The 22,355-nt window shown below is 39.8% G+C and overlaps 1 protein-coding gene across 5 annotated transcripts in view; it reads right to left on the reverse strand.

Annotated features, from left to right (window-relative positions):
- Positions 1-13,792: 13,792 nt before the first annotated feature.
- TAFA4 (TAFA chemokine like family member 4) overlaps positions 13,793-22,355 on the reverse strand; it is a 75,859-nt gene continuing 67,296 nt past the window's right edge. For 3 of the 5 annotated variants that reach the window (XM_083795214.1, XM_083795213.1, XM_083795210.1), the window contains exons 5-6: positions 19,614-19,697; positions 13,793-15,567 (exon numbers count right to left, since the gene is read on the reverse strand). In XM_083795214.1, the coding sequence (XP_083651340.1) occupies positions 15,455-15,567; positions 19,614-19,697 (197 nt within the window). In that variant the 3' untranslated portion in view covers positions 13,793-15,454. Of the gene's footprint in view, positions 15,568-15,613; positions 18,332-19,572; positions 19,698-22,355 lie in introns of those variants that run through there. The other 2 variants (XM_083795212.1, XM_083795211.1) reach the window with 2 other exon arrangements.

Genomic DNA, 22,355 nt, shown 5'->3' on the forward strand with positions numbered 1-22,355 from the left:
TGGCTTCAACCATTCTCCTCCTATTTCATTCCCCTTCCCAGACTGCTGATCTTTCTCAGCATTGAGCCCAGCTACTGGTAAAAGGGATTATCTTGCTGTCCCCACCAATGTCTATGGCATACGTTGTTAAAAACATACTCAGAGTGGCACAGGCAACCCCTCACATTCATCATATTCTGCCCCTACACAGACAAGATTAAAGACCTTTCAGTAATTAAAGATGGAAGGATGTCATTGAAAGGTACAGGGTAGCTGGGGAAGGTGAGTTATCCAAGTGACACATCTACGATTCTCTTCTCTTTCCTGACCCCTTGTTCTGAAGGCTACTGTTTTGTAAATCAAGATTAATGAGAAGAACAGCACTTAAGTGCCCCTGATCATAAATCTGGGAGAGTTAGTACACTCTCTGACAAGATTAATATATTTTATATCTGACACTGTCTGTGTAATGCTCTGTGTTCAATTTATTACCATCCCAGACCTGAAAGCAGAGCATGGATTTACTTGCAGTGCAACTTGCACCTTTTGCAGAGCATTTCATTTACAACTCTATATTCATTTTCATCTGTCTAGAGGTTATTCTCATTATGGAAAAAAACTTTTCCTTTTAATATAATTCCAATATAATTATGCACAAAAACAACATGTTGGCAAAAAGCCACTGAAAACTGCTGCCGTTAGTCAGATCATGAGAACAGCAGGTTTGGATTTTTTTTTTTTTTGAGGAAACATCAGTAAATGCCAATTCACCTAAATCAAAACATTTTGTAGATAAAGGAAGGTTTAAAAATCAGTTACTTAGAAAAAAAAATGCAATCTGTTTAAACCACTATTTTTAATACACATTTTTTACTTGAAACAGACTGCTTTTTATGTAGAACTGCTTGCTTTCTCTGAAATTTAAAATGATCAGCAGATACTTCTGTTAAATTTTAGGCAGAAGCCAAACTGCAGTAATCACAATTCAAATTGTTGCGGTTTTAATTTTCTGCCTTAATTTGGGACAGCAATATTTTCAAATGCTGAATTTCCATAAATTAGGAAAAAAGTCCCCTTCCAGCCATACCAGACACCCAAACTCTACAAGAAACCATAACCCATTTGGAGCAATTCCTTTGCAGATCTTCAGACATCCAGAAGCTCTTGATGCTGAAGCAGCATGGGGTAAGGAAAAATGGGACTCAGTCCCATTGAAGGACTGCTCATCAGTTTCTTCCTCCTCATTTACTTCTGCTGGAACAGCTCCTGTGGGCCCAGGGAGCCACCCCAAGCACGATGGGGAAAGGAATGGTAGGTGGCACAGCTCCTCCAGGGGCTGGTTCCTCCTTCCAGGACTGCGTTCACCATCATGCATGCCAGACAAATAGGTTCTGTTCCCTCCTGAATCAAAATCAGAGCTGGAGAGCCATCGGCAGAGGTCTCCAGTTTTAATTCCTCTGGGGAACAACACATAGACATAGATCATCCAGCTTTCAAACTGCTCTTATAATTCACATCAGTAGTTCAGTGGCTTTCAGGCTGACACATGCCATGAGAAGTACGTGAGTGATGGAAGCTAATTTCACCACCCAAATTTCTTTCCCAAGACTCATCCCTGTTCACAGTTCCCATCCTTACATGCTTTGATTTCTCCTCTGTGCACACAACCAAGATCTTCACCAGTTCCTGACCTCTGCCACAACGTTTCCTAAGTCAGCACCCTACCAAAAGTTTGCTTCTTATTATAATTCCTTGCTCTTCAGTACCACTGTCACCTCCTCCCACCGCACCATATGTTCCTCATCTCTTCCCCGCTGAGCAGTCTTTGGTATCTGAAATCTGACAGCTGAAGTGACCTCCCCTCTGTGGCCCCCCAGCAGAAGTCAGTGACTGCAGTCAGTCTGCTCTGCTCTGCTCTCCTCAGGAACAAGATCCACACCTGCGAGTGAGGGCAATAGCGTGCCCTCACTCCCACCCTTCACCCAGCCCATCTCCTGATGCTGGGGGCTTCTCGGGACACAGAGGTCTCCTGTTTTTTGGTGAGGGAGCACTTAACGCAGGGCCTCACATCTCATTCAGGATGCTGGCTGCTTTCATAACGCAGATAGCTAAAAACCTGCTCCCCCGTATTTCTTGTGACCAGCCACTTCTGAATCTTTTTAGCACCAGCACCACTGAAAAGCTTCTAACATGAGACGAGCTCTCGAAGAGGTTCCTGAGACGCAAGGTCAGGATCTTGCCCAACAACAAACCGCTTGCTCCCTGTTCGTGCTCCAGCTCTGCAGCCAGGACTAATACAAAGCAAAGTCAAGTCTTCTAATCTTCCATGGTAAAAAACACCCAGCAATCAGAGGCTTATTAGCAGATAATGATTTACTTTCTACCCACCAGCTATTTGCAAAGATCATCCACTCTCCCTGTCTGAAGTACCATCAGGGTTTCTCCATAAGTCTACTCCATTTATCATTAGGGGGATTTACACTGTAAACAGGACAGCTGCATTACTAAGTCTAATTATACCCTGAGAAGACAAAGCACCGTGTGCCCACACACTGCACTGGAATTAGAAGTCCAGGTAGAACAGAAGAGAGGCTTTTAATTAAACAATGTCAGTTACCTTTCACAGAAAGCCTACGATTTAATTTAAACACACACGCAGGAAGAACAGTAGGTCAAGCACCTTCCCCATCCTGTGAACTTCAGGCCTAGCGATTGCCAAACACAGCACAATCATTTCTGCCCACCTGCCTCACGTTTCTGTTCAGAAGTACTTCATCCTTTTTTTTTTTTTTTTTTTTGCTTTTTTTCCTTTAATTAGGAGCAAGAAAAAGGTTGTAGCGACTTCATATCATGTCAGATTTAATCTGCATAAGACCCCTTCACGTGTTGGGGGTGTGTGTGGCAGGAGTTTTTAATAAAGGATTACAGAATGCACCTGCTGTGGCTGAAATATTGCGAGCCTTTTCCAAGCTCCAGGAGGCCTGCATTAGGTCATGTCTGACTCAAGCATTTATAACTTATCAACCTTTGGCGTTGGGACGGAACCTGCAGCACGGCGATGATGCCAGCTGATTTCAGTTGCCAAAAAAGTGATCAGGTTGTTTGCACAGAAGTAGAGAAGTGTTTACCTCAAGATGGGCAGGATTCCTTTGTCCCAGACAACATTTCTTGTTGTTCCCAGATGTCATTGGATAATGACTTTTATGCCAACAAGTTAATTGCAAAAGCAAAGCAATGCAAAAAAAATATACTATAGTCACATATTTCCTGCAATTGCTGCAAATTTAATATAATGAACAGAGTCTTCCTTTTATGAAGGAAGATTGCTGAAGCTGTAGAAAATAAACACTCTGTGATAAGCACTGTTTCTGGGTGTAGCCATCAAACAGCCAAATGATTTTCAAATTCTCCCCTTTGCTGACACCACTCAGGCTGCTCATCAGTGCTTACATCTCTCACGGGATGTGGGACGGGGTCAGTCGCTCTCTCCGTGAGAAGCAATTCAGCCCGCTGCCCACCAGCACGTGCCTCTGACCACTGGTGGAGGTGTGGGAAGGGCAGCCGCGCTCCCACCTCCCGAAGCAGCCCCACATCGCATGGGCTGATCCAGCATCACTGGATCCAGAGACAAAGAAACACCTGCACGCTCTCCTAGAGGCTTGAGAAGCCTCCTGCTCATGATTCTGTTTCCTCTTCTGTTTTTGAGGTCATTTTAATGAAGAAAAGCTTGTCATAGAGCTCAATTGGCACGTGCAGCTATACAGCTCAATTCAGCAGCTCCTACATCAAGCAGCAGCCAGCACAGAGCGGTTGAACAGACCACTTCACCTGGGTACTCTGAGCAAAGGGCTACAGAGCCGTACCCTGTGTCAGTCCAAGCGCGTCTGGGAAGCAAGTGTCTTTGGAGTGCTGGATGTCTCCTTTTGAATAAATCACTTGTCAGTTCATTGCTCGCAGCTGCCAGTGTGTACCAGACTATTTACTGCATCCAAGCCATTTCCATTCTAATGGTACACAATAGAAGAGAAAGACATACTGAAAATACACAGCGCAATGACAAGTGTTAATAGGGCTGCTATCCTGCTTTAAAGCAATTCTGTTAACACATTATACTGCAGCTGAGGTTAATTATTTCCAAGGGAAATGTTTTTTGCAACCATGACCCATGGTAGGCTCTCATAATGGTGATTAAATTCACATGTGACTAATATACATAAGACATTAAATGAAGTTTGAGGATTTATTAAGATTTGCAGAGACATCTGCAGGGCCATAGAAGACACTCTCCTTGGGTTGAAGAAGCAACAAAAGTAAGAAAAGCTTATGTTGGCCCATCAAGCTAAATAAATGAGTTTCAGATTTTTGGTAGAATTTCTCAAAATAAAATCTCTGCAAATTTATCATTTAATTTAGTTAAGAAATGAAATGCATTGCTTATGATAGGTTAAAAAAAATGGTTAGGCTGCTTATAATACGTTAAACAAAATTACATTTTGCCTTCAGTTCACACAATTTCAATCTACCACTAAGGACCAAGCCAATTTAGAGGAGAAGAGATGAAGGAAATAAGGAGCATTTAGAGTCACACCTTCTCATCTGGCATTGTCTGTCTTCTTCCTTACTGCAACCTGACTGCAGCACAGGGTTGTGCATTCAGTACTTCCCTGGCACACAAAAGAGCAAAGTACTAGTAAGTGTGGGATATGCCTTACTCCTTTGCAGCACCCAACCGGCTACGCTGGTGCTGGAGACTGATGAGAGCCAGTGGCAGATCACTGTGCTGCTGGAAAACCTCCACCTCTGCCTCCCTTCGGACAGTGGGCTCACCACTATGTGCCAATCTGTCTGCCTTCATCGTGCGTTTACCACAGACCCAGATCAGTCCCAGCAGGGACTATCACAGGACAAACAGCAGAAGTGATAATGCAACTCATGCTGTGCCACGCACGCTGCAGCATCGGGATCTAAAAGCCTTTCCAGCCTCATAAAAGGAAATCCTTTTATGGATTTCCACGGTGACTTGGTATGGTGTCTACAGTTACAGATAAATGAGAGCAACATCAGCGAGCTAACAGCTTCCCACACGCTCTCAGGACCGCTGTCTTGTGTCAGTATGGCATCTGGTTGCAGCTGTGGAGCATTTGGCAAACCTCAAGCCCACACTTTATGGGAAACAATGCTGCGGCACCTGCCTGCAAGAACCAAATTCTGTTACAAAGAGCTTCCCCTGCTGCACACCATAAATGTTCTTGAATAACAGAAGATGCTATTTTGAAAGGAAATAGCAAAGGCTCTCATCTAATTCTAAAAGGCTCTCATCCAATTCTGTCCATGCAACAGCAGTGCAGGAGGCTGTAACAAATCTCTCTCCTTTGACTTTTGAATGTGTCTTCATATAGTACAGTTTGGATATAAGAAAGGGAAGGGAAAGAAGACAGAAATGAGGAGAATTTGGATCTATATTGTGGGTAGACTGGGTATAGACTTAACTTTTACCACCCAGACAAATCTTCCTCTGCTTATCCCATAATGCCTCACGGTAGCAGCACACAGCCAATATTTGATAGACGAGTTGGCAAAGCTTCTCACATCTTACGTTACCTACTCACCACGTGGCAGGACGAGAGATGCAGACAGCCAGGCTACAGGAAACCTGCACAAGGCAAGCACCGCGGTCTGGCTTCTCCCTGGGATCTGTGCCTCGGGGACAGAGTGGAAACAGACGAGACTTCTTAGCCCTCGCTGTCATAAGCAATAAGGCAGAGAGAGATGTAATTGCTTTCAAACATTGATTGAAACCCTATCGGCTCCATCATTCATGCAGAAGTTCTGTGTGATAAATGTGCATGTTAAGATATCCACTGTATTTAAAAGACTGTCTGCACTTACTCAACCATTTTGTCATTCTCCGTACATAACAGAGTGTGCAACTGGATCTTACATTCAGCCCCCATCGCAGGACTCTGATTAACTGCAGGACCAAATCCAGCGTTTCTCTCCGCCAGGCGACCTTCTCCCACTCTCCTCCTTGGCCACTCCCCAAAAATCAACTGAGAGCTAGCAAGATAGAAATTACACGTAGCGGGTTAAGATTTGGGAAGGAGAGTTTTGTTGGTGCTGAGGAGGGTGGTTTGCTATAAATTAGCTCTTTGGGGAAAGGGCTTTCCAAAACTGTAAGGAGAAAGAAATGGAAAATATTCCTTCGGTTCATAAGCCCTTATGTTTGAAATTAGAACATTGCTTGTGCAACTGCAACAGAGGGCTTCTGGAGGGCAATGTTCTTCAGGTGCTGTTTAGAATAAAAGTAAAGTTTAATAAGCAATTTCCTCATCGTACAGATCAGGACATTCATGGACTTGAGTGAGAAAAATAAAAAGGATTTACTGTGTTATTCATCAAACATTGATTTTTCCTACATTTCAGGATATAGTGGATCATACCCCTAGAATGTACTATGCTACAGTAGAAAAGTTAAGAAAAGAAATAATTTTGTTGATCATTTCAGAGGCTACTCATCAAGCAGGGAGAACATCTTTGGCAGATACGGTACTGTTATTTCTTCATTAAAAAATAAAATAAAAATCTGGAATCTCCAAAGCAATCCTTGGAGATAATAATCCAGATAATATCCCTGATTCAATTTCAGAGTTTGTCTGACAGAATGTAATTCTAAATACCTATGGATCACCAGATCAATGACCCAGGAACATAACTGTGTTGAAATATTCTTGACACAGTGGACATTAATGGCTTGTAACAGGCCCATAGGGTCTATCCCATCAATGCAGCTGCAGCAATTCAACAGACTGTAGCATCTCTAAAATTGCTATCAGCCCATTAAACCATAGGTCTGCAAATGTACATCTCTCTAAAAGAGGAGCAAGGCCTGATTTGGTTTGACAGACTGAAATAGCCTCATCAGAACTATTAACTAAAATCTCTTCAAAGGTGCTTATGGGGGCTTTAGATCCCCACTTCTTTTACACGCCATGACTACAGAACTCCAGTGGGATGCTTGAATGGATAAACACCTCTGTTCTTCAAGCCCCTGCCTTTCCAACGTGAGATGTTCTCAGTGGATGGAGCAGTAGGACGAAGCTTGGAGCCAAAACCTTGGGAAAGGGGGAGTAACCAGTTAGCATGCTGACCTTGCCGTGGTGCACTGGGGCCCACAACACCTGCACGAAACTCATGCAAGAGTTCTGCCTCAGCAGCCAGTTACTTGCCCCCTGCTCTGTTCCTCATCATTGTTTGTCAAGAAAGGATCCCAGGGTGTTGAACTGCTCTTATGGCCTTCGTGGAAAACTGTCGTGGTAAGGAAGATAACCTGGTGGGTGAGTAAATGGAGAAAGGGGTGAGGGTAAGAAGGAGCAAAGACACAACAATGACAATCACAGCTATAGCCAACCCACATTTTGAAGGTTTCTCTGCAAATGTTTTTGGATAGAACCTTTCTAAAATGAAAGCTAAAATATTGAGACATTCATCGGAGATAAGCATATTGTATGACAAATACAGTTCTGTGAGCAGAGGCCTGAAAAATACTATAAACAGCTCAAAAATATTTCCTTATGCATCAACTCCAACACTCCAGAACTGTTTCATTGCTAGGCTTAATTTTCAATCATGGGAAAAATAAAATAAAAACAATAACAATTAAAACCCCTTTTTTTAAAAAAAAAAAAAAAAGAATGCAAATATCCATATGCTTCACAAAAGAAAGTTCCATTTTTAACTTGATTACCCCAACTAATTAAAAACTATGCTTGTCACATCTTCGAAAATTAACTGTGTTCACACAGGGTAAATGCTATCATTTGGAGAGGTCACAATAAATTAGTTCTAAACAAGAAAAAAAAAATTAATTCCTTCTCTAAGTACCAAACTCTTTACTACCCTAATTAAAGAGCAAAAATCAGTGTCTTGAAGTGATTCCGAGATGTTTCCTACTTGCAGAATAGAAGTCTATGTGTTTAAGGGAGCAACACAACACATTTGAGAAGGAAGTGGAAGGCACAGAATTAATAATATGAAAGATGAGAGACAGGATTTTATGCAAATATTATGAATATCAATACACCCTAACACTAGAACAGCAAGTGTATCATTATTGTGGAAACTGGGGGATTGACTTTCTTGCCATTCAATGCCAAAAATCAATGCTAAGCATCCTTTTCTCATGCACTGTTACAATTCATAAATTATTAACCCAAGTCTTTTGTAAAAAGTTCCTGTTTACAAGGTTACTCTGTAAGTTAAAATGTTTGTTTCCCATCAGGTCTCTACTGTAAAGCATCTGTGGGTAGATTTACATGATGAAGTTGATAGATTTGTATTTTGACAGTACATCTGTCATCTTCGTTTCATGTGTCAAGAGGTCAGGTGTGCACTTGGTGTTATCAGGTGGCTCATTAGTGTCCTGCGGGATACGCTACCTTGTCTGCTTTACTTTAAGTGACAAAAAATGTTCTTTTAGCCCTTGCTGTAAGAATTCACACCCCCTTTGTGATGGTTCGTATTTTCCTACTGTCAGAAGATTAGAAAGAATTTGTAGCAGATGTACAGAGAAAAATGTTTAGGGGCAAAACACCATGCAGGGGAAAAAAAAAAAAAAGAGAAAAAAAAAAAAAAAAACATTTCCTTCACACACACCCCACCAATCTGGTCTGCTAAGGGTGCAAGTATCCTCATGGCCTCTTTTTTGCAGGACCTGAAACACATATTTAGGCACTCAGCACAGCCACGTTATAACTTGCAAAGTCTTTGACAAATGTGTTAACTATCACCAGCAAGCCATCAGCTCACTGATAACGTCTCTGCGATACTTATGCTCCCTATGGGCCAAATCCATAGGCTGCGAAATGGTCCCAAGTAGAATGAAAAGCTTTACCATTATTTTCCAAAGACCGCATGTGAGGCATTGAAAGTAGCAGCACCATTCCTCTACTCTTCCTGCAAATCCTGCAAAATCCTCATGGATTAACAAGTCCTCATAGATCTGTTAATGCTTCCCCTTGTCTGTGGCCACAGCTTAAAAGAGAGACTAGAGAACACCATTGTGCATTCATCTGGACCTGTGTGAACTCATCGACTCAAGAAGCTTCATATGAAACCCAGTGAGGACAGAGTTTGGTCCTGTGAATGCTAGTGTTATTTTACAAAGGACCTATTTTATTTTGCAGGGACTTAGAATAATGCATTTTACATTGATTTTACCACTGTGGTAGATTACTTTGTGGGCCAATTAATTTAAAGGGTAAGCAAATAGCTGACGGTTTTGCTTGCAAATCACTTTTTCTGCTGAATTTCAAGCAATGGGCTTATTCGTTAGAAAACATAGTAAGAAAAAAAAAATACCATGTTTCTGAAACTGGAAAATCATTCAACACATTAGTTTGTGTGGATCTGCATACTAGTATATACCAGACAAATATATTCTGTACCTAATTATTTATCATCTTTTAGGCTACTTTTCCACTGTTGCAATATTCCTCATCTCTTTCTCATAGTAGCTGATGGATGATATTTTAAATGCTCCTTTAAAGTGCAGGAAAATTATTTTTCCAATTATTATTGCTCTCTTCAGTCTCAGGAATATGAAGGCTACAGGTCAACTATCCTCGAAAAGCCTATTAACTAATAACCCTCTATATAAATAGTATTAAGTATCCTGAGGTGAAGTTATCTTACCAGTGTTACCTTGTTACTCTTCTGGCTCCACGCAGAGGTCATTTGTGTGATAGGATAAAGCTTGCCTCTCTTCACTTTCTTTTCATGCCTGAGCCAAACTTTCCTCTACTCAAAAGACTGAGAAAAAAGTTTCCTGGCTGGAAGGCATTTACATGAAAAACATCGCTGATGGTTCAAATTTAAAAAAATGAAATTAAAAATTAAAAAAGCGAAGAAAGTGCATCCACCCACAACCTTGAATCACCGAGAGAACACAAATAAGGACTGTATAGCCAAGAGCTATGTGAGTGGGATTAGCAAACCTTCTCCCACTGCATACATTAAAGAGCAAAAGGGATAGTAGATTCCTACAGTCTACAAGTTCTTGTGTAATTACCGTTACTAATCTGTACAACCTCATGTCAGTATACATTGTTACGAAGTGAAACATAACTTCAGTGAGAGTATAAAATATTAGTGTTTCTATTCCTTTGCTGAGAAGCCTTCAAGTACTAAATACCAGGATCTTAGTGGAAAGAGTCGGTTCCATAAAATTGCACTTTCAAAGACAAAATCATTTAATACCCTAAATGAAGAAGTCATTGCTAGTGCTAGATCATCTGATGTCCATGCCACTACTTGGGTAGACACAGTTCAATTTAGGGCTGAAGCAGATAACTACAAATGAAAGAGTTAATGCATCTTTAAAAGTTACTGCCTCCCAGCTACAACCTTCATAGTAGTTAAAGCTTCCTTACTTTACTTCGTAGACTACAGCTATGCATAGTATCTGCATTTCATCTTAAGATCAGTACCTTGTCAAGATGCACTGCTTAATCACTTGTGATCTGACCGTGCCTATACAAACCCTCCAAAATGAAAAACTTACATTGGCTAGATGAGATCTATGACTCTCTGAACTTCAGGCACAGAAAGGAATGCAAGCACTGTACACACAATTCTCTTTCTTCATTGTACGGTATGGGCAAGAGTGAAGCCAAGAAAGCTGGCCACATTCCCTTCCAGGACTCATCCCTGGCTTCTAAAATGCAACAGTAACATTTCAGAGACTTGAGCCTCCAGCTTCAGCGTAGCCTGTAGTGATTTCTCTGGCAAAATTTCATCAACTATTATTTTGTGTAAATGATCATAATGACCTACCTTTTTATCTATGTTACCAAAGATGCTCTTCTTCTGAGCGCATGTAATTTCTGTTAGCATTAACAGGAATGTTACACACACCGAGAACAGGGTAGAATGCTCCATGAAGTATTCTAACAGTCATATTAATTTCTCCTTGTGGGTGACTTTGTCCTCATAACAATAATTAAGCCATAATGCTTTGTAAAATGCAAAAAGTCTTTGGAAGGTTAGTACAGGCTGTTATTCTAACTTGTGTGAATTTTCATCCAAGCAACTAATATAGTAGTAGAGATATGAGGTAGCTCAGAGGTAGCTGAGATATGCCCCAAACCTTAAAGTACAATCTGAAAACACTGCCTAAGCTTTTCGTCATCTTCTCCTTCTTCTCTCTCTATAGTAAACATTTAATGTAACAAGCAAAAGACACATAGAAAACCAAGGGAAGATGCACTGCCTACTCATCAAGGCAAATTCACAATTTGGGGAAAAAAAAAAAAAACACCTTTTATCATTATATTGAAAATGCTGTTTTTGCAAAGGTGTTCTAGTTTCTGAATTAAGGTCACTGATGTGGAAATCAGTATATACTCCCCATCTTCACAGCTCATTTACAAACAGTGAAGATTTCTGCAGCCATAACTGTCAAACACCCATCCTCATGAACTCAGAAGCTCAACATAACCAGCATATTCCAAATCCCAAGCTGAGCAGATCCATTCTGAATATGCCCAGAATTATTGCTACAATGCAGTGCTTGGGGATACTGTGCTGTGAAAGCAGTCCTTAAAAAGATATTACAACAGTTTAAAGGCATTTATTTACCCTAAATAGTTAAAAGTTTCTTACAGGACCACCTATATTTCAATAGATATAGAAGTGTCTATTGCTGTGACAGAAGCCTTAACTGTTCTCTTACCTCAGGGTCTGCTCAGTCTGCAAGCAAATTGTTATTCTTTAAAGACATTTCCTATTGTTGTAGGTGTGTTATGAACTAACCTTTTGAGAAAATTTACAGCAAACGTAAAAATTTTATTCACTCTCTTCAGGTACAAACTCAAACAGAAATCCTTGAAGATAACAGACTTAGTGGAAAGTGGAATAAAATCTATCATGGATTTAACAGACCTGCAGGACGCAAGAGAAACCTTGCAAGGATTTCCATTAAGATAATTTATTTTGTAGATAAATAAAATGCTACGAATCTAGTTTGATCTATATATTAAAGCATATATTTATATCTATATATTTATTTTAATACCACAGAGATTTTCTTATCTAATTGGAGAAGATAAGGACAGTGGTAAGGAACCCACTGAAGAGTGAACAATGTCACTTTCTGTTCCGAATGAGGTATGATGGAGGTCGTCATCTGTCAGTGCTGGGATCATTGGACCATGGCCTTGCAAAGACGCACACAGAAAACCCCAGCACAGGGGACAGACAGCACCTCGTGACCGCAGCCTGTGGAAGAGAGGGTAACAAGGGGTGATGTTCAGCAGCTCAAACTTCCAGGTCAGCTCTGAGGTAGCATTGGTAAGGGCATACACTACCAGCAGGAAGGCATGAGCTGAAAAGCAGCAATCCTAGAATATTAGTCAAACCCTCACTGACTGTGAATTGCTAACATGATGCAGCTACGTAAAAGGCAAAAGCAACACAGGCCACGGAAAGAGAAGTATTTGCAGCAGTGGTGTGAAAGTGGTAATCATAGTCTAAAAAACTGGCAATGGCATATGTCAAATAAAGTGCGTAATTCTGGCAATCCTTGTTCAAAAAAATTCACCTAAATTGCAGTGGATGCAAAGAGAGCTACACAGATTAGAGAAAAAGATGAAGAGGTCATGGTATTGTATATCTATTGAAATGTCGGCTGAGTGAAGGGAAACACATCAGGGTCATGCTAATGAGGGGATAAAAGAACGCAGTTAAGTGAGATATAGGTATAATCAGGACATAAATCAATTCAGTCTGCATATCAGAATAACATCTCATCAGAGCAGCTAGCATCTGCAACAATCTTTTGTTAGAAATTGTATGGCAAAACTGCAATTTTAAGAAAGAAAGGATCAGTCTCTGAACCAGATTGCAGGAGGCAGTGCCTCCTGAACAAAGCCTGGACACGATGACCCACAGGTTTTAGCCCCACAGAAGCGTAACAGTGGGAAGTAAGCTGAGATTTCTGATAGACTGCCAGCACGCTGCTTACAAGTGCTGCTATTCCAGAACAAAAGGTATGCATAAATTAAGCCACTTACATAGAGAACACGCTGGATATCTGTGATGCTGATCTCTTCTACTAACACAGCTGCTGGCCAAGCCTTCAATTTTTCTATTGCTCAGCAGAAGGGCAATGCTGAAGTCAGATGCCAGACAACAGCATTAGAAGAAACAGCAATTCTCCAAAAAGAGACAGGCATATATTACAGCATTTGTACAATGAGTCAGAAAAGGCTGTAAATCAACCCAAGATCCTCTGGAATGAAGCTGTTTTAGAAATATAAAATCTCTGTCATCAGCTAAAGATCTAGGAAGGCAAGTCATTCATCTGGGCTGTATTTCATAATCCCATGCTATCAAACTTAAGTTCTAGCTTTCCCTTTCCTCAGTGAAGCTGAGTGCCCCTTCCAGGCAGCTATTGCAAGGCGTGTAACATACTGTTCTCCTTCTTATGCTCCCCATGAGAAAAATTTAATCAGATGCATCAAGTTCTGGTTCAGTTCTCAACTCTGCCACAAATCCCCTGTACGACCACCAGCAAATAACATATTTTCTTTGCATTTATCATCAAAAAAAGAAAAATAACAACTTTTCTCTAAAATTCTTGTTTGACCACATAGATCAGAACAGCTCAATGATGGCCTTTTACTATGCTTTTATACAGAAATTACCAAGATAAATAAATACCAGTTATGGGTCAACATTGTACAAACAGTAAAAAAAAAAAAAAAAATCTTCACTGATGATACTCTTGAACAGATATACACAGAAATAATAGAAAGAGTAAAGGTAATTTTAAAGTTTAATCAGAAAATTGAAACAATGAAAAAATATTAGGAATGCAGAGCTCGTTAGCGCAAGCAGAGTCTTTTAGGTAGAATACCTGTTCAGCTGTCCATGCACAGAGCAGAACATTTCTTGTTTACTTGTCACCAAGTACAATGACCACTATGATCCCAGCTGTAATCAAATGGATAATTGAAAGTGAGCTAATCTTTCCACTACTACCTGCTATGGAATTACCTGGCTGAATACTCCCACTCACTCCAGCAAATCAAAGGCTAGCAATTATTACTCTGAGCAGCTCCACACTGCTGATGGTATCTTTCCCACAAACAGAAAGCTTATGCACGATGATCTAAATTAGTACAACACACTCATTTTGGTTTCTTTCCTGGCTATGTAAAAATTAGATTTACATTGTTACACTCACATTTACATAAAGCATAACAATGAGTTCAGTAGCTGGGTCAGCAGCAGTTCATCTGCGTGATATCCATCTGCATCATTGCATTCTCAGTCGGTTTTAATGCATCTTAAGTCACAAAATGATGTAATGGGAATCAGCCTGGCTACAGCTTCGCATCTACTTACTGTTCTATTTATGAAGACTGATGGCAAAAAATTGTAACAGGCAAATAAGAGAAACAGTATGAAATGCATCTACAATAATAAGGAACAATTATGTGTCACAAAATGTAATCACTTGGAAATTCAGTCTGGCAAAGAACTGGACATTTAATTATTATAATCATTCTAAACAAGAACTAATTGAAAGTGAAGATTCACTTTTATCTAGAATTTTGTTCATGAATTTTAAGTAAGTTACCTATTAGGATATAACCAAAGCTATGAAAATCTGAACAAATTACTCTCCTTCCAGTAAGCCCTCCTTATGCAGTACAAGCATGCTCTCCTTTTTTTCAAGCATCTGAATGAATATTTCTAGCTAATGGCTAAATTCTTTTCCATATCTAGATTCAAAGAGGCAAGGAATATGTATACTTTGGTATTCCCCTAGAGAATGGATTTATTTTAAGAAGAACTATGTCTATTTTCAAATTTTCTCTTCTTCATGCTTCCCTGCCATCACTCATGAATGTAAAAGTTAAAGTACCTAGAACTACCTAAAGAAATAAATTTACTTGCACAGATATAACCAAAGTATGCCCCACAATAATTGTTACTGATTTTAAGTGCTATCTTTTCACCTTCAAACAACCTTGATAGTTACTAAATCACAGCTGAAAATACACAAAGACATTTACTCACTCAGCATCGGGATCAGCTTTGTATTTTTCTGTTGTACCGTGAGAACTACCTCACACAAATCCTTATTGTTTGTAGCATAAGCTTTTTTTTCTATGACCACCTAGATTACTTTCATGATCTAAACTCATTTAAAGCAATTTTACATATCTTAATGTCATAAAGTCTTATTATTGATGCACTGCAGAAGTCCAGGTGTATGCTTCTGTGAATTGCTGCTAGGTCAGAACCTGAAGAATCCAAGGTGCGTTTCAGATAGAACCAAATCTCCTTGTGTTTTCTTGCAAAATTTAACTTGTATTGTTCTGTATAGCAAAATCCAGATTCAGGAACTGCAACCACAGTTGAAAGGAGAAGTATTGTTCTTTTCGCTGACTCTTTTTGTAAGTTCAAAGAATTAAGTCAATAGCATCATCACAAAAAAGGGTCTGTCTGACAGCCAAGCAACACAGTTGCATATGCCATTGTGCTGGTAGTGACCCACAGGTTTATTCTTTGCTACCGTGTTACCTATAAAAGAAGAGCAAACAGTTACCTACACAGAATCAATCAAACAAGGATGATAAAACATGCTTGGCTGATGCAAAGCAACTGTATAAAGGATACATCATGAATGAACTTGTCCCAGCCAGACCTACTAAACTTGCACAGAAACAGACTCCATATGCAAATGTTAAATACACTGTCATTCAATCGTATAAAGAAGACTTGCAGATAAAGAAATGGCTATTTAATATTAAATTGCCAACAACATCTCATGGAAATCTTCTGCTTTATTTTGCTTAGAGTCATTTTCAACAGCAATGCCTACAGCACAAGAGCATGACTTACATCCCCAAAAACCGTTCATGCAAATTGCTACCCATTCCCAGCAGTCCATCTTATGGAAGGCAACTACAGATCAGTCGGTTTGGCTACACACTAAGGAGGGGTCACATCAGACTTCCCATCCTGAAAATGGATGAGAATAGGCAGCCTGCAAGGAGGAAGCTTTGTCAGCCCTTCTCTGTAGTGTCTAGACACATTACAAAACTTAACAGACATAGCACAGAGAAGTTTTTATTTCCCTCCCCAAGGTAACTGGTGTAAAACACAAGCTCTTCAACTTTTCACATTTTAACTGTCCCACTCAGCTGCTAACTACTCACCTAAACACTGAGTAGCACCAGGAGTCTCCCATGTTTCTTATACTTCAATTATTCTCGTATTTTCACAAAATAAAAAGATAGAAGTCTTAAAAGTGATTACTTGGCATTTCCTCTTTCAGTGTATAATTAACCTGTGGAACTCATTGTCCCAGCTAGCTCTGATCCCGAGGTCTTAGTAAGCTTTAAAAATTGATTAGAAATTTAAATGGTAATGAGATCATCTTTGCTACATAACACAGAAAAAAAATTAATATGGGATGGATCTCAACTCTCATGCTTTAGATATAAGCCAAATATTAAATTGGAAGAATTTCATGTATGGGTACATTTTCTATAATTGTCCACAAGGGTTTTGCTGTATCTTTCTTATTTAAGTATCCCAGCACTGAGCCACACGGGCTGATTTATGGTTTGGACTACTGGTCACAATCAGATACAACAGTCCTCTATTTGTGCCGAGTTTTAATAATGCATTTAATATATATTTTACTGATGGAGCTGAGTGTGAACAAATCTTTGGTTCATTTTTAAATCAAAAAATAAGTTTTACAATACTTTTCTGTCTAGCAAGGGAATCTTTTTTTCCATCTTCTCTATTCCTTTCCATTTTCTTTGCAGACCAATATTGCATGTGCCACAAGCTACAGTTCAGAATTTGCAGTTACCGTTACTCATTATATTTGTGCAACATCTGTACCTTGGTAGACAGAGGAAACCACCCACGAGACAGACAAAGTATCTACAGAAGAAATATGCATGCAGGAATAAATTCTGTGGCACAGCTTCTGCTGTCTAGCAAGTAGACATCTACGTGTAAGTTTGTCACCTGGGTCTTCTTTAAGAAGAGAGAAAGAAGTACTCGCTGGGAATACTCTTGTAGATGGGCACACTCATGCTATGAAATCACCCATTTCTCTCCATGTGACTTTGGAGAATCCTAAACAACTCAGTTTGGTTGGAACCATGCCTGCAGCTGGACAGAGTGAATCCAGTGGTCTTTGAGAAACCTGATCCAGTGGGAGGTGGCCCCTGTTCCCTTCTCTAACATGGCCAATCAGGGCCAATCACTAGCTGAAGTTCAGGACTCTCTTTCATCGTTTCACTGAGATGTTTAACCACTAACTTTGTTATTCATATCTATAAATCTGTTGTTGCAGTACCCCAAGACTCCAATCAGAACCAGGATCTCCCTTACACTGTTGCTAAACACTTGCACAATAAAATACAGTCCTACCTTAACGTGCTCAAATCTAAAATAAAAAAAGGCAGCAAAAGGAAAGTAAAAACATGTAAAGGAAAAAATGAATAGCTCTCATGTCAGTAACACAGTAGAATGATTCACATCTAAGCACAAGTGCCAGTTTGCTCATCCTTTCAATTAAATACCCCTCAATCTCCTATGGTGATAAAAATCAATGCAAAACACATCACTCTGCGTCCCAGCAAAGTAGAGGACGAGCTTAATGAAATAACATTTGCACTCATATTGCTACACTCTGCCCTCTGTTAGACCCACACAAACTCACTGGAGTTGATGAATTTGCACAGGTCTAATTGCAGGCAGGATGATTTGTCCCACTCCAGCTTTATAAAGACATCCCTAAACTCATCAGAATGCATTACCATATTCTGTAGATTGCTGGTTGCAATTTTTGTCATGGATAATAAAATAAATGATCCATGCCAAATTTGCCCTTCTATTAGTAAAATCCCACTGGCACAGGCTGCTTCTTTTCACTGTTTAAGAGCAAGAGTCATGAACACAGGCTATATGACTCGTGGTCAGTTGACCTCAATGAAGTGAAAGGCAACTGTTCATAGGAAAGAAGAGACAAACGCATGAACGAAGACTTAATGCCTCAGGCCTTCAGTCATCAATGCCAATGTAAAGTTCCTTCTTCTAGCTTTCATCCCTCTAGAATCTCCGAAGGGTATCATGGATATTTAACCCTGGCTAATTCTTTCCCAATAAGGTCCTATTGGTACAAAGTGTCAGCTCTTTTCTGGCATGTCCAGAGATTAAGTTGTCTTATTTAATACACAGAACTCCTACTTGCCTGTCTTACCCTTCGGTGTGATGCTACCACACTGCCCCTTACCTCTATATGAGTAGCTGAAGTCAGTTACTGTGAAAAAAAAAAAACAAAGGCTGAGGGTAATCTATACCTTGCAATAACTGAATTCCAGTTTCCCATACTGATTCTAGGCTCAGCTTTCGGGTGCAGTATCAGTCACAGAGCACACAGCTGGGCCTAGGCACACCATAGACTACATCTTCAGCTTTTGGTAAATGATTTGCAATGACTTCTCTGTCTGCTCAGGGGGGATGGACATGATGACCTGCAGGAACTCCTTCCAACCCATACCATTCTGTGATCTTAAAAACAGGAATAGGGTTTTTCAGACCCTATTTTTTATTTTTTTTTTAAGTCAGATTTCTCCGGCAAACCTGCCACCATGGAATGTGTGTGTCTGGGCTCTGGACACTGATATCACACCACAGCTGCTCAAACCATCTAATTTTCCTTCTTTCATCCAGAATTAGTACAGTTTTCACTCCTTATAACAGCCATTATTAAACAACATTTGGTGTCAGTATTTGCTTATTAACTCAGACTGTTACCTAATCAACAACATTCATTCCTATCTAGAAGAGGCTGGAAAGGGAAAAGCTAAGCATATGTCTTTGCTTGCTATTTCCTGCTGAAGACTCATGTTTTATGATACATTTAGAAATACAGTTTGCTATGACTTGTTGAACTTCAATGCACTGAACTCATTTTAGGTTGTTAAGCAGACAGAGAACATGATATTTTCTTTCTGCTGGCCATTAATTAAGAAATAGGATGGCACAGCAAAGCTTTGTTTAAAAAACAGGCTGTCTACATGACAGCCTGTAATTAGAAATTATCTGAACCAGCCTGATTTCCACTAGTATTCAGTGTCCCACAGTTCCAGTGATGTCAGTACAAATTCTCAACAACTCCTAAGGCCGTCATTCAAAAGCTAAAAGGACTTTCCAGTAGCACAGGATTATAACTTTAGATGACACTGGTAAAGACCTCAGATTTATGTACTCGGTCTGTAAGTTGAAGAATTGATCCTGGAACATGATTATCCCACTAGCACTGATCACAACTGAAATATTTCTTTGGTTTGACTCCAGCATCCAGTAACTTAATTAGGCTGGGAATGAAGGGGCAATTCTGACTCAGAATTTTCCTCCCTGGGAATGATTGCATTAACCACCACTTTCCAGAACATTGAGGAGTCCAGCACTGGTACTCACACCTGCAGATGCAATGCAATAAGCAAATGCCACCAGCAGACTGCCACCTATATTTAAATAGGTGATCTCTGTACTTGCCTTTGTGGTTTTGACTTTATTTCCACTGCTGCAAGACCAACCTGAATAGTCTGGTAGTACTTTACAGTCCTCTCCATCCAAACAGGGGTTCATATGACACCACCACTTCTGTAGAACAATAGAAGCTTGAAAAAGAAATGGGAAAGAGAAACAGAATACAATCTTTTTTAAAACTGTTGGTTTTTGTAGGGAGGTTGTGCGTTCAATTCAACAGGTTGCTGTTCAATTGTTTGATTACAAAAAGTAGAACCCACAGTTATTGTTTTAGCGGCTAATCACACTGACAGTGTTTGAGCTAAAGATATGGTTAAAAAGAAATCACAAACACACGGAAGGGTAAATGACATATGCAAATGGTGAAGATAGCCAAGCACTGCTACAGAGTGTTTTGACTCCCACTTTTGAATTGACATCTGGAAGTGCCTTACCACTTCCACCATCTACAGAGGTGATTTCCTTCCTTCATTTGCATGCTCCAGCTATGTATCTGCTGTAAGGTGGTATGAAACTGAGGCTTCTCTTTTAACCAGGATATGCATATGTGAGGCTGGATGAAGAAATGCCAGTTTCTCCCTCCACTGGGTAAGAAAATAGAATTGCACAGATATGTAAGCATGTGAGGTCTGTCAGCAAATAGTGCAAATAAGGATATCGAAACCATTGGAAAGTATTAGATAATTAACTAAAAATCTCCTTGCAGTTACACTGCCAGTTTTGCAATATGTTTCAGGAGGACTTCAGTAGTACACTAACTGTGCAAATTTATTAATTTTCTAGCCTTAAGCCAATTTCTGTTAATAAGACAATGTTTGTTATTTTTATAAACATAGTCATGACTTTTTAATACTGCTGGTAACATATACTTTCCTACAAACTACTGCAAACTTCACTACTGCAAACTTCAGCATGTATTTCTCAGTTTTGCACTGTTCACAGGATTCATCAAATTCTAGAAAATTATTTTTAAATATATCAGTTCATAATCGTACATAAACTAAATTGGATTTCAAAATAAAATATGGCAGAAAATGTTGATTTAGTTTGCATTATTCTACTATGTGCAGAAAATATTGAACTGCATGCTTTAAAAGACACTACATCCAAAAGAGATGAACAAAAATAATTTAGTCTACTTCTTGTAAAGCACTTTTTTTCCTTTTAATTTCAAGGTAGATTCATATTTCTACAACCTTCAAATTAGGGTGACAAGCAGGCAAGCTGACATCAGGATATTGCCGAAATGCTCATTCAATTACTTTTGTTTTGCACTTTCTCTCTCAGACTACCTGAAGAGCACTATGAAAAATTTATTTCTGAAACACCAGTTTGGCTTTTATAAATGATTTTTTCAACCTCATAAAATTATAAAACGAATGCTTGATTCCTGTCACCCATCATTTGGATCTTAGATCATTTGCATTGATGCTGGTTGATGGTTGATGAAATGGATGAAACCTGTTTGTGCTTCCTAAGAGGTGATGTATCACTTCCACTACAGATAAATAGTCTAGTCATTTGTTTCAACTTCTATTCCACATTTATTTCAGATAAATATGACCAATCTAGAAGGCTAGATTCAAGAAGACTGCAGGCATCTGCAGAGACCTCAGTACAAGATCCTGGTAGTAAGCTGGCTGTGTCTTCAGAGCTCTGCTTCAAAGCCACAGAGCCCTCCTGGGAGGCCTGGCTACTGCACCACACAGCTCCGCACAGTGCTGTTGTGAGCCTGGATGTGGGGACATGCTAAGAGTTTGCCTTCACTCTGACACATGAACCTTCTTTCATGTTTACAGTGCTACCTTAAAAACGTAAGTTCAGCTTCAGACATTAAAAAGCCACCTCTCTCATTCAGCTGTCCCTTCAGATGCCTAGAATCCCTGCTTCTAATACCTGCTCATTAAAAAAGGCACTAGTTGACTGGCCAAAAATGTAGCACAGAAGTGGGTTCACACAGCACTCTTGAACAACTGTGCCCATGTAACTTTCTGGTCCACGAGGACCATGTGGAAATGAAGTACATAAGACAGTGAACCAAGCCCATCACTTCCAACAGTGCAATCTTTCATTAAAAAAAGCACAGGTGAGAGTGGGAAACACTGTGGAGTCAATCTAACTCAAACAAGATCCACAAGCTCTTCAACAGACTGCCTATTTCACCTTCTATTCATCTCTTGTTTAGACACTTACAGAGAAAATGACTGCTACTCTTCTGTTGACTGATTTTTATTCCGTGCCGAAATCTCTCTTCAGATTAATAGCAACACTTTGAAATACTTAATACAGATCTCATTCTATTAACTTTCAGCAAATTTCTCATTCTGCTGTAGCAAAGCACTGATTCTTGCATCCACTTTATGTCCAATTTCTTTGTAGTTCTAATGTCCACTCTGCACCTGTGTGTCCTAAATGGCTGTAGCTGTGTCAAGCACACTCCTGGGATTAGTCTATTAAAAATCTCCATCAGACCCTTACACTCATCTTCAGAGCAAGAGTTCCTTAACGATTGTTGTGCTTGTAACTGTGTGACTCTCTGAAGAATGTAAAGGTTTCCTCTTCTTTTCAGATTGAGGCAGTCTTGGAGAGGTTTCAGCAGATGACTTTTCTAAGAAACGAGAGCAGTTATGTCATACTCATATACAACCACCCTCATGAAGAGAAAGGAGACTGCTTCAGTTTGACATTTGCCAGTCGATTGCTGGTGGTTACCCTACGAGAAATATATCTTCTGCTGACATCGTTCCCTAGATGATGTGGCTCCATGGAAACAGTAGATTCATAGAGAT

The sequence above is a fragment of the Anser anser genome (assembly GCF_964211835.1).
Source record: "Anser anser genome assembly, chromosome: 12".
Lineage (NCBI taxonomy): Eukaryota > Metazoa > Chordata > Aves > Anseriformes > Anatidae > Anser > Anser anser.